Source organism: Filicampus tigris, chromosome 6, assembly GCF_054856515.1.
Source record: "Filicampus tigris isolate MCC_2025a chromosome 6, RoL_Ftig_1.0, whole genome shotgun sequence".
Lineage (NCBI taxonomy): Eukaryota > Metazoa > Chordata > Actinopteri > Syngnathiformes > Syngnathidae > Filicampus > Filicampus tigris.
The window spans coordinates 25585119-25597482 of NC_141222.1; the positions used below are offsets into that span (position 1 = coordinate 25585119).

At 41.5% G+C, this 12364-nt stretch overlaps 1 protein-coding gene across 1 annotated transcript; it reads left to right on the forward strand.

Moving 5' to 3' along the window:
• The first annotated feature begins 25 nt into the window (after nt 1–25).
• On the forward strand, nt 26–7859 carry cyp4v2a (cytochrome P450, family 4, subfamily V, member 2a). Its single transcript, XM_086034481.1, has 11 exons — nt 26–253; nt 998–1110; nt 2002–2087; nt 2758–2948; nt 3425–3494; nt 3577–3703; nt 3870–4028; nt 4471–4573; nt 5467–5601; nt 6332–6511; nt 6764–7859. The coding sequence occupies exons 1-11, from the start codon at nt 64–66 to the stop codon at nt 6946–6948; spliced, it is 1539 nt and encodes a 512-aa protein (XP_085890607.1). The 5' UTR covers nt 26–63; the 3' UTR covers nt 6949–7859.
• The last annotated feature ends 4505 nt before the right edge of the window (nt 7860–12364 follow it).

Consider the following 12364-nt stretch of genomic DNA (forward strand, 5'->3'; position numbering starts at 1 on the left):
GCCTGCTGCTTGCTTTATAAGACTGCGCCTGCCTGTACTACGAGTCAACCACAGCCAAGCAACATGGCTATCTTACATGCCAGCGTGTCAGTGCCGTTGCTGGGTGTCGGCCTGCTTCTGGTCCTGGTGGCGGTCACCTACAAACATCTGAGCGGATATCTGAAAAATTGGGTGGTCATGAAGCCCATCCCGGCTGTAAGCTGCACGTACCCATTCATCGGCAACGCGCTGGATTTGAAGACAGACGCGGTAGGTGAGTGGACGCCGTGGTCCGATTGTCACACTTTGCAGGGAATCTCAAACATTTGGAGTTCATGGAAGAAATGTTTCCAAGGACTGCTTCATAAAACTAAACTTAACTACCACGTGTACACCTAAATGCTACAAAAGCCGCCTATTTTCAAGTACAAAAAAGAAAAAAAAAAATTCAGTAACCAATTCATAATTGTATTTTTTTTATGTTATGAGAATAAAGTCATATTTTTTTTAAGAAAAAAAGTATCCCAAAGCCAAATTTTGTTGGGATAAAAGTCATAATCTTATGCAGAGATGGGCACTTTACCCAGCCCCTTTAGCCGGTCCGTCCTCCGTGGCTGGCTAATGCTAATTTCTTATGCACATCCACTTACCGGCTGGGAGTATCACGAGTGGATTGAATTGTTTACAACTGTTTAACCAAGATAGCATTTAGCTGCCAACACAGCCACGTCGGTCACTAGACCGGAGCCTGCCAGGGGTGCATGAAGATGAGGATCTTTAAGATGACTTTATAACACAATACTGTTGTGTTTTATTGAAAACCCTTTGCGTTATAATGCAATGCGTTTTCAGTTTTGCAATATGTTTTCATTCCCTGGGACGGAATGCCCATCTCTGATCTTATGAAAATAGTCATTTTTAGATGAAATGTTCACGTAACAATAAAGGAAAAAGGTTTGTTACCTCCAAGATTTGGTAACCCCAGATGTACACAAACAATGTTTATCTTGTGTTGCAGAGTTCTTCCAGCAAATTCAGGGTTATGTGGAAGAGTTTCGCAATGCACCCTTGATTAAACTCTGGCTTGGCATAGTGCCATTTGTGATTCTTTACCATGCAGAGACTGTCGAGGTATGTTATACCCTTTATTGATCAGCAGTGCATCAGGAAAGTACTCATAGGACTTCACATTTTCCACATTTTGTTAGGTTACTACCAGGGGCTTTTCCAGACCCCCCCCCCCTCGGGGTCCCGGGCAAGACAATGTAATGCTTGTCACGTTTTGGGGAATTTGTGGTGGTGTGTAGGTAAAAAGGAAGGTTAACATAAGCACAGAGGAGCAGGCAAGGAAGGCACGAGTAAATACAGATCTCAAATTATTCAATAATCAAAAGGGCAAGTGGTGCCTTGAGATGTAGCCCGACTTAACAGTTTTTCAAGATATTATTATTATTTATTTTTTTTTACTACAGGAACAGAACACATTTAGACATTCCACATAACAGTACTCAGTCAGCATTCTTTATTTATCGTTAGCCGTCTATATTGACGTCTATCTTATACTGCCCACAGGTGGCCAAGGTGGACAGCGGCACAATGGCCCTGAAGTTGATGAAGTGTGACATAAAAAAAATCTTTTAATTCTTTGTAATTCCATTATTCAGATTTTCAATACCCTTTCCTACATCTGTGCCTCGAGACAATGCCGTCTCAGAGGTTTACAGATCTTTAACCTCATGTTTGGCATGTGCTTAGTTGACCTTCTATAGAAAGGTGAGGACTACAACCAAGCGTGAGAAACATATCAAGGATGATCAGTGGAAACAGATTAAATCTGAGCCCAATTTACTGTAGGTGGTTAAGGAGGATTTGTGTGTATGATTTGGAGCAATAAAAAGAGTATATTCCATTTCTGGCAAAGGCAACATAACAAAATGGTGAAAAGATTAAGCATTTTCCAGATGCACTGTATATATTTTATGCCAGTATATTTGTGTGTTTTAAATTCTTTTTTCCCTCCAGCCAATTGTGAGCAACCCAGTTCACATGGACAAATCCATCGCTTACAGCTTCCTCCATCCCTGGCTTGGAACCGGTCTGCTCACCAGGTATGGAAATTCCGAACTTTGAAGCCATTCTACACCCACGTTAAATGGTAAAGGTAACAAAGTCGTAATTCAGCATCACACTGATGTTGAGGATACCTGCTTCTGATTGGGGCTCATTTGGGCGTATTCCCTAAGAAGTTCGTCAAAGTCCTGGAATTCGTCCAAAAAGGCTATTTCAATACGATCAAGATACAGTATATCGCCCAGCCCTACTTCAAAACAAAGTCACTCAATTCCTATTCATTGTCGGCCATTGGTCCTTGAGAACTTTTCTTGCGTCCTCTTATGACAGAAAACGTTCAGCCTATTTTGCCATCAATTGTTGAGGCAAATTTTTGCAATTTACCAGCCTCATTTTTTCCCCATGGAATGCAAGCCCAAAATAACAGTTTCAAAAACCAAAATGCTCAATTTCCTACTTAATTTCTGGGATGGCTCATTGAGACTTTTTCCTGCATCCTGTCCACCCAATGTCCTGTTCATCAGTTAAACTGGTGTCGGAGGCCCTTTTTTCATGGAATTCGCCCAAAGTCTCAGTGTCAAAACAAAGTGGCTGACTTCCTGTGTCTATTCACACATTGTATCATACTTACTCATAGCTACTAAATGTCATCCTTAGTCAAACCGATCAGAGGGCTGAATTAACTAACTTTGGTTGAACTTTTGACAGCACAGGACCAAAGTGGCGGCAACGTCGCAAGATGCTGACACCCACGTTCCACTTCACCATCCTGCAGGACTTCCTGGAAGTGATGAACGAGCAGGCCGAGGTCCTGGTGAACAAGCTGGCCTCCCAGGCGGGCAGAGGCCCCTTCAACTGCTTCAACTATGTCACGCTGTGCGCCCTGGACATCATCTGCGGTCAGTGCACTACTGGATAGCTAACCAGCAACTTGAGGCATTTGTATGTGTCTTTGTGACTTAAAGAGGAAGTCAACCAAAAAATAGGTGTTTGGCAGGCCCACTATAGTTGACACGGCATTATGATTAATATTGCGTTTATGCGATATGAGTTAAGCGGCAAAATCCAGCCGTTTTTACTCACAGCTCACCTGTTTTCTGAAGCCGAGCCTTGATTGGTCGCTACCTGAGCCCTGGGCATCTGTGATGTCATTTTCAGTCGACAGAAGTGACAAAATGGCCGCCCCCTGAGATGGCTAAAAACGGGTGGATTAACCCTTAGTCCACAAACGCAATATTTATCAGAATATTTTGTATCAACTAGTGGGCCTGCGTAGAACATATTCTTGAAAAAAATATTTGGGGGCTGACTAAGTCGCGTGGGGCAGGAGACCGCTGTGCCCCCATGATTTTGCAATTTTGCATATCTTCTATAGAAACTGCCATGGGAAGGAAAATCTATGCCCAAAGCAATTCTGAGTCAGAGTATGTCCAGAGTGTCTACAAGTAAGTTTAAGTGCACATTTCATGTTTTTTATGCATTGCCCAGTTCAAGGAAATAATTCAATGCCTTTGTGTTTGCGTCAAGAATGAGTGACATCATCAGTCGCAGACAGAGGGCGCCATGGTTTTGGCCCGACTTTACATATAAATACTTTGGCGAGGGTAACGAGCATGATAGGACGCTCAGATTGCTACATTCATTCACGTACGAGGTAAGACTGTGTGTGTGTGTGTGTGTGTGTTTTCCGGTTCAAAACGGTTTTTGTTACACCCCTAATCTATGTATGTACCGGGTATATATACAGATAGATAAAGAGGAGCATTTGCGATCTCAGTTGAGGGGGCCTCAAAAGATTGAAAAGAGTGAACTCCTGTCAGGTGATTCGGGAGCGAGCCGAGACTCTGAAGCTGGAGGACAAGTCGGAGACCAGGAAGAGGCGAGCGTTCCTGGACCTGCTGCTCAAGACTAAAGACGAAGACGGAAACTCCATGAGCCACCAGGACATCCAGGAGGAAGTGGACACCTTCATGTTCAGGGTTGCTACTTCCCATTTATTAATTAAATATATTTGAGTCAGGACCATTTTTAACTACGCTTATATCCCATACAGGATATACATCAACTATTGGTTGTTTCTCTTAGATTTTTATTTAATTATGATTTTTATTTGAATAAAATAAATGCACAGTCAGGGATCAATTTTAAAGTGGAATGATTTGATTCATTCAGATTCAGTGGAGTTAAGATTCGATTCGATATGGTATTGCACACATATATACACGCCACATATAGACAATCGCATGACGCATCAAAGTCATGCTAATAGTTTTTAAACAAACACTAAAATGTATGGAGGAATAATACAGACAAATTCATAATAATTATAATATTCATAATACGGTAGATAGTTTCATTGAAATTTTTCTATTTTGTCAGAATTACATTAACGTGTTGTTGTATTTGTATTTGTTTTTGCAGGGCCATGACACAACGGCAGCCGCCATGAACTGGGCCCTTCATCTGCTGGGCTCTCACCCCGACGTGCACCACAAAGTTCAACACGAGCTTCAGGAAGTGTTTGGTAACACGCACACACACACACACAGACACACACACACACACCCTGACTCATTGCCTCTAATGTGTTTGTTTGGAGTTCTGAGTTGTGCTTCGGGCAAATGATAGCTGTGAAAATCCAAAAAGCCAAAACACAGACACAAAATGATTCAGTTATGCTCTCAACTGCTTTGATGATGTGCCTTGCAAGGCTTCAGATGAATGCAACCTCTATCGGGGTAACGGGTGTGTAGAAGTCAACGTCAGTATATAGCAAACTGCCCCTTATGTTCCTGACCACCCCCGCAATAAGTGAAATCTGCAATCTTGAAATACCATATTTAAATGCTTCCTAGTTATGTTTTTAAACCGTTTATGGTAGGGCTGTCCCGATCACGTGATCGGAAATCGGGGTTGATCATGTGATTTTTCAGCTGGTCCGGTATTGGGTGAGAAAGATCATTTTTATTATTTTCTGCACATTTAAAAGCTACAAAATAATCCAAATGTGAAAATACATTGCCAGATATATCAGTAGTATATTACTTTTATAGAACACAGTAGTGTAACAAACAAACGCCCCCCCCCCCATCTCTGGGGGCGGCCATTTTGTCTTCTGTCGACTGAAAAAGACATCACAACTGCTCACAATGACTGCACACAACTCAGATTCATAAAAAAAAAGGTCAGCCGCGATTGGTGGTTGTGAGAAGTTGTGATGTCATTTTCAGTGGACAGAAGACAAAATGGCCGCCCCCGGAGATGGCTAAAAACGAGTGCATTTTTCTGCTTAACTTGTATTCCGCAAAATTAATCAGAATGCCGTGTTTCAACTAGTGGGCCTGCTGGGAACATATTCTTGAAAAAAATATGTTTGGGTTGACTTTCGCTATAAGAATTTTTTCCTTATGTCCAAAGGTACGTCGGAACGCGTGGCCAGCATGGAAGACCTAAAGCAGCTCAAGTACTTGGAGTGTGTCATTAAGGAAGCCCTACGCCTCTATCCCTCCGTACCATTCTTCGCACGCAGCCTCTGTCAAGATACGAAAATCAGTACGTATGATCTAAGTAGTTATTCGAATCACTTCCTGTGTAGGGTGGCCATTAAGGGTCAAAAAGTTTAGAGTGTGAATACTGTAAGTTGAACTTGGAGTACAGTTGTAGAAATTATTCATTTCAGGCATGTTAAAAACTAGCCTCATCTTATGCTAACGTTAGCGCTGGTGTCCTTGCTCGCTGCAACGTGTTTGAATTAAAGCAGTAGTATTAATTGATACTGGCATCTTGTAGAATTCATTTGAATTCCAGAAATAATTGTGACAAGTTCTGAAAAAACTGCTTTGACGTTAGCATCGATGCTAATAGCTTCAATCAGAACATGTGCAACATTTCTGTACCCATTCACAGATGCCCTTGGTAAAAAGTCGAAATGTGATTACAAGCTGCTTTCCATTATTTATTAACCAGCCTTGCTCATTCTGATGCAATTGACATTGACTTTGGTAATAGCGGAAGGCTAGCATGTGTGATGAAGTGATTAGTCTGATATCTTAAATCAGAATCAACATGAATCCTATTTATCCAGGAATAACTATGTGCGTATGTCCATGTTTGATATGACAAAACTGTTTTGATGTTGTTATCCATGCTAACTGCTATGCAGACAAAAAGTAGAGCCATTGGTGCCAATTGTAGTGTTTTTTTAAGGGGTTGACTGGAAAAAAATACAGATATTTTATTATTATTATCATTATTATTATTATTATTATTTTTATTTTGCCAGACGGTTTTAAAGTGCCCAGTGGCACCAATGCCGTCATCATCACCTATGCTCTCCACCGAGATCCTCGCTACTTCCCTGAGCCTGAGGAATTCCGGCCCGAACGTTTCCTGCCGGAAAACTTGGTGGGGAGGCCGCCCTATGCGTACATCCCCTTCTCTGCCGGACTCCGTAACTGCATCGGTAAGAATGGAACTTGTGGATCAGTTTCCCCAAGCTATTGCTACAGCTAACGCTGATGCTAGTAATTCTCTTCATGCTAATGCCCATGTAAATGCTATCATTAATGCTAATGTTAATCCTTCTCATGCTGATGCAAATGTTCATACTAACATTAATGGTCATTCTTCTCATTCTAATGCCTCACCATATGCTAATGTTAGCACAATTTCAAATGCTAATACTTTAATGTCTCATCGTTTTCCACTCTGGCAGGTCAGCGCTTTGCCATCATGGAGGAAAAGGTGGTGTTATCATCAATTTTGCGTAAATTTAGCGTGAAAACTAGCCAGTCACGTGAAGAGTTGAGTCCGACGGCCGGGCTCATCCTGCGGCCCGAGCATGGCATATGGATCCAGTTGGAAAACCGGGACAAAGCCCTGACAACGCTGCTCCTTTGAGAATAATTGTTAGGGTTAGGGTTAGGGTTAGGGTTAGGGTTACGGTTTGCAAGAATGAAATGCGAGCCATGAAGGTTTTTTTGTTTTTTTTTAACCAAGGACCAAGTGCTGGATATACGTCCATCCATCCATTATCTATACCGCTTCTCCTCACAAGGGTCGCGGGGCGTGCTGGAGCCTATCCCAGCTGTCTTCGGGCAATAGGCGGGGGACACCCTGAATTGGTTGCCAGCCAATCGCAGGGCACACAGAGACAAACAACCACACTCACAATCACACCTATGGGCAATTTAGAGAGTCCAATCAACTTAGCATGCATGTTTTTGGAATGTGGGAGGAAACCGGAGTACCCGGAGAAAGCTGGATGTACATTTCTGTCTGAATTAACTTTGATTTGTAAATAATGAATATACTGGTGATTTGTGTCAAAATTGTATTGTATGTTGTTGTCCAATTGTAAAGCATGAGTTCATAGTTCAAGTTCATAACTCTTTTTCCAATTCCAATTTAAAATATGTATTTGTGCCACTATTTAGTTATTCTATTGTACTTTAATACCGCATATTTTACAATCACAATGATATATTTTATTGCATTTCTCAATGGCAGCGGCATGTATCAAAACTCTGGGAAACCTTTTCCCAATTCATACTAAAATTTAGAAAAAAAAATATTTCCTGAGACATATTTGGTTATTTCATTGTATAACTGTATATGTTTACAGTCAAAATGTTTTAAATGTTTTTTCCCTGCGGCCATTTTTTTTTAACATTTTAATTTAAACTTTTTCTAATTGCCCCATTTTTAAGTGATTTTTTTCAAGACAGAATTAATTATGTCATTGTATTTTATTGTGATTCAGGTATATGTTGCATATCCTTTTAATTAAAAAAATTAAGTTATTTTTTGTACTTTTATGTATGGCACATTTTATTTGATCTTAATACTGCGTACAGTATTTGACAATTACATTCGTTTATTTAATTTCCAAGGCCAATGTTTTTTTTGTTATTTATTTGTTAATTGTTTGTTCTGCCAAGCGATACTCAGCCTCAAGAAAAGTGTTTGTTTTTTTAGAAATTAAGGTCAAAACGGTATCGTAAAATAATCGGTATTTCCAAAATGACCAATGTTTTCTTTTTACCTTTGAAGTTGAAACACCCCAAATGATTTAGAATTTGAAGTTTGCCCAAATTTAGGGTGGAAAAATATGTCCCCAAACGTGCAAGCCTAGCAAGCCCCCAGATAGCAATCTGTTACATGGATTTTTTTTTTCTCTTTTTTCTATACCATCCAGCCTACTGATAACGTATGTAAAGATAATCCTTATAACACTTGTTTCGTACCAACGGCGACATAAAAGAGCAGATAAGTTGCTATCTTGAGTACATTTCCACACACTTGCCAAGTGGTCTGCATGTTGTCTCTTGTTTATACTTTAGCGGCACAAAGGTCACAAAATCCAAAGACTGGCCGAGAGTCATTGGATGACTTTTAAAGTTGCGTTGAAGCGTAACAACCTTTATATACACTGGTAAAAAAACGCAACTTTGACCTGGCTTGGCTAGCTTTGTTTTCACAGCAGTTTCTGTTTCACGGTTGACTGATAAAGCTGAAAAGTATTACTTTAGGTTATGTTGATGTTACAGATGGATAGACACATTTTTTTCCCCAAATTTTACAGTTCTGGACAGGACTTGAAAATTCTTTCTTTTATTGATCGTTGTGGAAATACGCCTTTGTTTGTACACTTAACAGCGAGAGCACTGTCATGAAGACGTTTTATCGTCAAAACAACTTCTTGATCATCATCATCATCATCATCATCATCTTGATTTTCTGACTCCGGTGGCCCATTGAGGTCAATGAGGATGAATGGTCAGTAGTCATAATGGCAGGACAGCATAACAAATGATCTCCATCAATAACGTCACAAGAGAGGTCAGCGGATGATGAATGGACGAGGATTATTTCAATAATTCAACACGCCGCATAATCAATGCTGGCCGAGATGTTCAGAAAGCTGGAACAGTTTCTTTGTGTGGGAATCCAAACTGCGGTACACACGCGGGCAATTTTGTTGGTTTTTGATGCGGTGTGAACCTAGCCTTATTTCACCACAACACTTTAGGGAGGGGGATGAAGATGGTGAGGAGGAGGAGGAGGAGGAGGAAGATGATGAGGGCGATGATGATGATGATGATGATGATGAAAAGGGGGATACGGATGAAGTGGTCGTGGATGAAAAAGAGGATGATAAAGAGGAAGATGATGTGTTGGATGAAGGTCAGGATGAATATGAGGAAGAAGTTGGGAATGAGGAAGATGAAGAGGAATAGAAAGGAGGATGAGGATGATACAGATAAAGAGGATGAGGGAGAGGAACCTGATGAGGATGATGATTAAGAAGTGGAAAATTAGGATGATCTCAAAGATGATGAAAAAAGAACAAGGATGGCTATGAGGATGACAAGGTTGAAGAGGAAGCTGAGGAAGAAGAGAATGAGGAAGATGTTGAAAAAGACGATGATGATGATGAGAAAGGTGACGTGAGTTAGGATGATGTGGAAGATGAGGAAGAGGAAAGCAGATGATGATGAGGGTTGATGAAGAGGAGGAAGATGCTAACAAGGATAATGAAGAGAATGAGGATGCATATGAGGAAGAGTATGATAAAGATGAAGGTGGAGGTGAGAAAGACAAGGAGGATGAGGAGGATGAAGTGGAGGGTGAAGAGGATGAGGAAGAAGACCAAAAGGACAAGGAGGAAGAGGAAGATGAGGAGGATGATTAACAAGATGAGGATATGGAAGATGATGAAGGAGATGAGCAAGAGGATGAATGATGATGATGATGATGATGATGATGATGATGATGATGATGATGACATGCGCATGACTGCACTGGCCTACTTTTCCAAGTGTAGTTCACCCTAAGGTCCACAGGGAGGCAGCAATGCATCTTAGAACGGAGGATAGCTTATTGCTTTTTGGCTCCAGAGAGAGCAAGAGAGATTTTTTTTTTTTTTTGTCTCGCGAGATTTTCCAACGTCACCTGTGACGCTGTACTATTGTTATGATCAAACTTTTTCCTCTTTGCCATCAGAAAACCAAGGAAAAACACTTAATGCCTATTTTTTTTTTTTTTGTTGCTAGCGATGCCTCGGGACACGCAAAGAAAGTGTAGTTTCGTTTGGATGTCATCGTGTGTACAAGTGCAATTGCGCGCGCACACACGAAGCGTTGATGAGGACAGGAAGTGACAGCGCGCCTCGACCTGACTGAGCAGCACCGGAGCGCTTCATGACACCCTGCAATCTCCCTGGGTTGCTTTTAGTCACTTACACACTCTCCCTCCCTGGCACACACAGCCCCGCGTACACGCACACATTATCGCCCACGCGTCTTCCTCTCGTCGTGTTCCTTTTTGCTGTCTTGTTAAACAGAAATCAGGTCATTTTCCTCCTCCATTAAAAAGACATTAAAGCAACAAGACAATGGTTCAATTGGAAAGTGTCACGCTCAGTCAACATGTGGAAGAAACAAAGGGTGCACCAAATAGGTCGGTTGAGGGGGGTGTTGGGAAAGGCAGTGAAACAGACCGAAAATCTGTGAGATGTACAGAAAGCAGCCTTTTATTTGTGTGAATTGGGGCTGTTGGAGGATGCCAACTGTTCCCCATTTCAACTGCTGACAATTGGCACACAACCCAAAACATAAATCGAAACAAATTCTGTTCAGCCTAGGTGAGTGACTCCAGTCATGAAATTTGGACGCAAGTCACCGATTTTATGAATTGCGACGTGTTTGTGAAAAACTTTCTGAAGGAACCCGCCTTGACAAGTCATTCTGTGTACCTTTGAAAATGTATTTTATTTAAATATGATGTGTTTGTTTTGTGTGTGTGGGGTTGGGAGGGTATTTTTCCGTCGTGTGCACCACACACCTAGCACCAGTAGGATACTCCCTGAGATGTGGGCTGAGGTGCTGCAATGTTGAGTGAGTGTCACAGGGAAGCTCCACAAATGAACACATTTGGACTGAAGATGTGTTTTTGATCAAATGAGGAAAAAGACAACATGCCTGGTTTGAAACTCGAAAGTAAGCGATCTATGATGTCATTTTTCAGATGGAGGTCGAGGTCAGCTAGCTGCGTTAACTGTCAAGCTAAGATAGTTAAGTTATCTTTTGTTGATTTTATTACAAACACATACCGAGAGGTAAAGTGAGCTAAACTAAAAATGTGTACTTGTATCGCTAACATTAGGAGGTAGAGTGCCTATGACAAGTATTTTTGAAGTTATTTGACAAATTCGGTTTGATACAAATTTGCTACAGTAGGCCGCAATCATGGCTTTTTTTTTTTTACGGCTGCAAACATGATGCTGTTTCTCGACGGCTTTCAGCACTCGCATGAACTGTATTCATAAACTCCCACTCTAGTTAGTATTTGTAAGCATAACGAAAACAACATTTCGAGTCACAGGCGTAATTCATGTTCATTATTTTTCTGTAGAATGGTGACTGCTCGTACTGGTGTCGTTCATCGCTACTGCATATAAATAAAGGTGAGTTGAAAATAAGTGATATCAAACATCTGGTTGTTCATTGGTTGTAAGTTTAAATGGACAGGAAGTGATTCTAATTCCATATATGGAAACACTGACTAAGAATCCCAACGTGCCCTGACCTTGCTTAAACTTTGACTTTGGCCCTCGCTAATGGTCTTCACTTTACCTCTTTAAATGCCTCCCTTCTGCCCCTTTGCCCTGAAAATGCTAATCGCGCGCTACCTACCATTCCGTATGCAGCGCTACGCCTGCCGCATCGCTTTCTTCAACCTGATTCTTTGCGCTCGGCAGGGACTCCGGGGCGGCCGGGGAAGGACGGGCGGTCATGGGATTGGAGTTGGGTGGGGTGTGCGGGGTCGAGATGATAGGGGGTGTTCTATCGCACAGACCGCCAGGTCACTTATCATTTGCACACCACTCTATGAGTCTAAAAGTCAACTTTGACTGACTCAACATTGAACAGGCTGTCCTACATTATGTAAGCCTGCGCGTTGGCAAAGCCACCCATGGAAAAAAAGTCACAAACAGAAAGAAACCCTGCTTAGCAGTTTCGAACAAACTTTTCGAAACCATGCAATTCTTTCAACATCCTGACCCTTGATGCAACCCCCTACTATGAAAAAATCTTTCAAAAAAACAGTTTAGTGAATAGTTAGGTCGATATTTTTTTCAGCCTATCCCAAACATTTTAAGGCACACACCCCCTTCCACACAATGACAGTTGGCACGACATTCCATCCGTCATCCAACACCAGAATGGCCACCTAACCAACCCCATTTAACGTGTGGCTACTTTGATTTTTAAGCAAAGCCAGTTTAGGTAGCGTATCGGAAATGTGGACACCC

Bases quoted from the DNA above. Each gene is read 5' to 3' on its own strand.
- cyp4v2a (XM_086034481.1), top strand. From the start codon at position 64: ATGGCTATCTTACATGCCAGCGTGTCAGTGCCGTTGCTGGGTGTCGGC. The intron at 4,029-4,470 runs GTTGCTACTTCC...TTGTTTTTGCAG, and splicing joins TGGACACCTTCATGTTCAGG to GGCCATGACACAACGGCAGC. The intron at 4,574-5,466 runs GTAACACGCACA...TTATGTCCAAAG, and splicing joins CGAGCTTCAGGAAGTGTTTG to GTACGTCGGAACGCGTGGCC.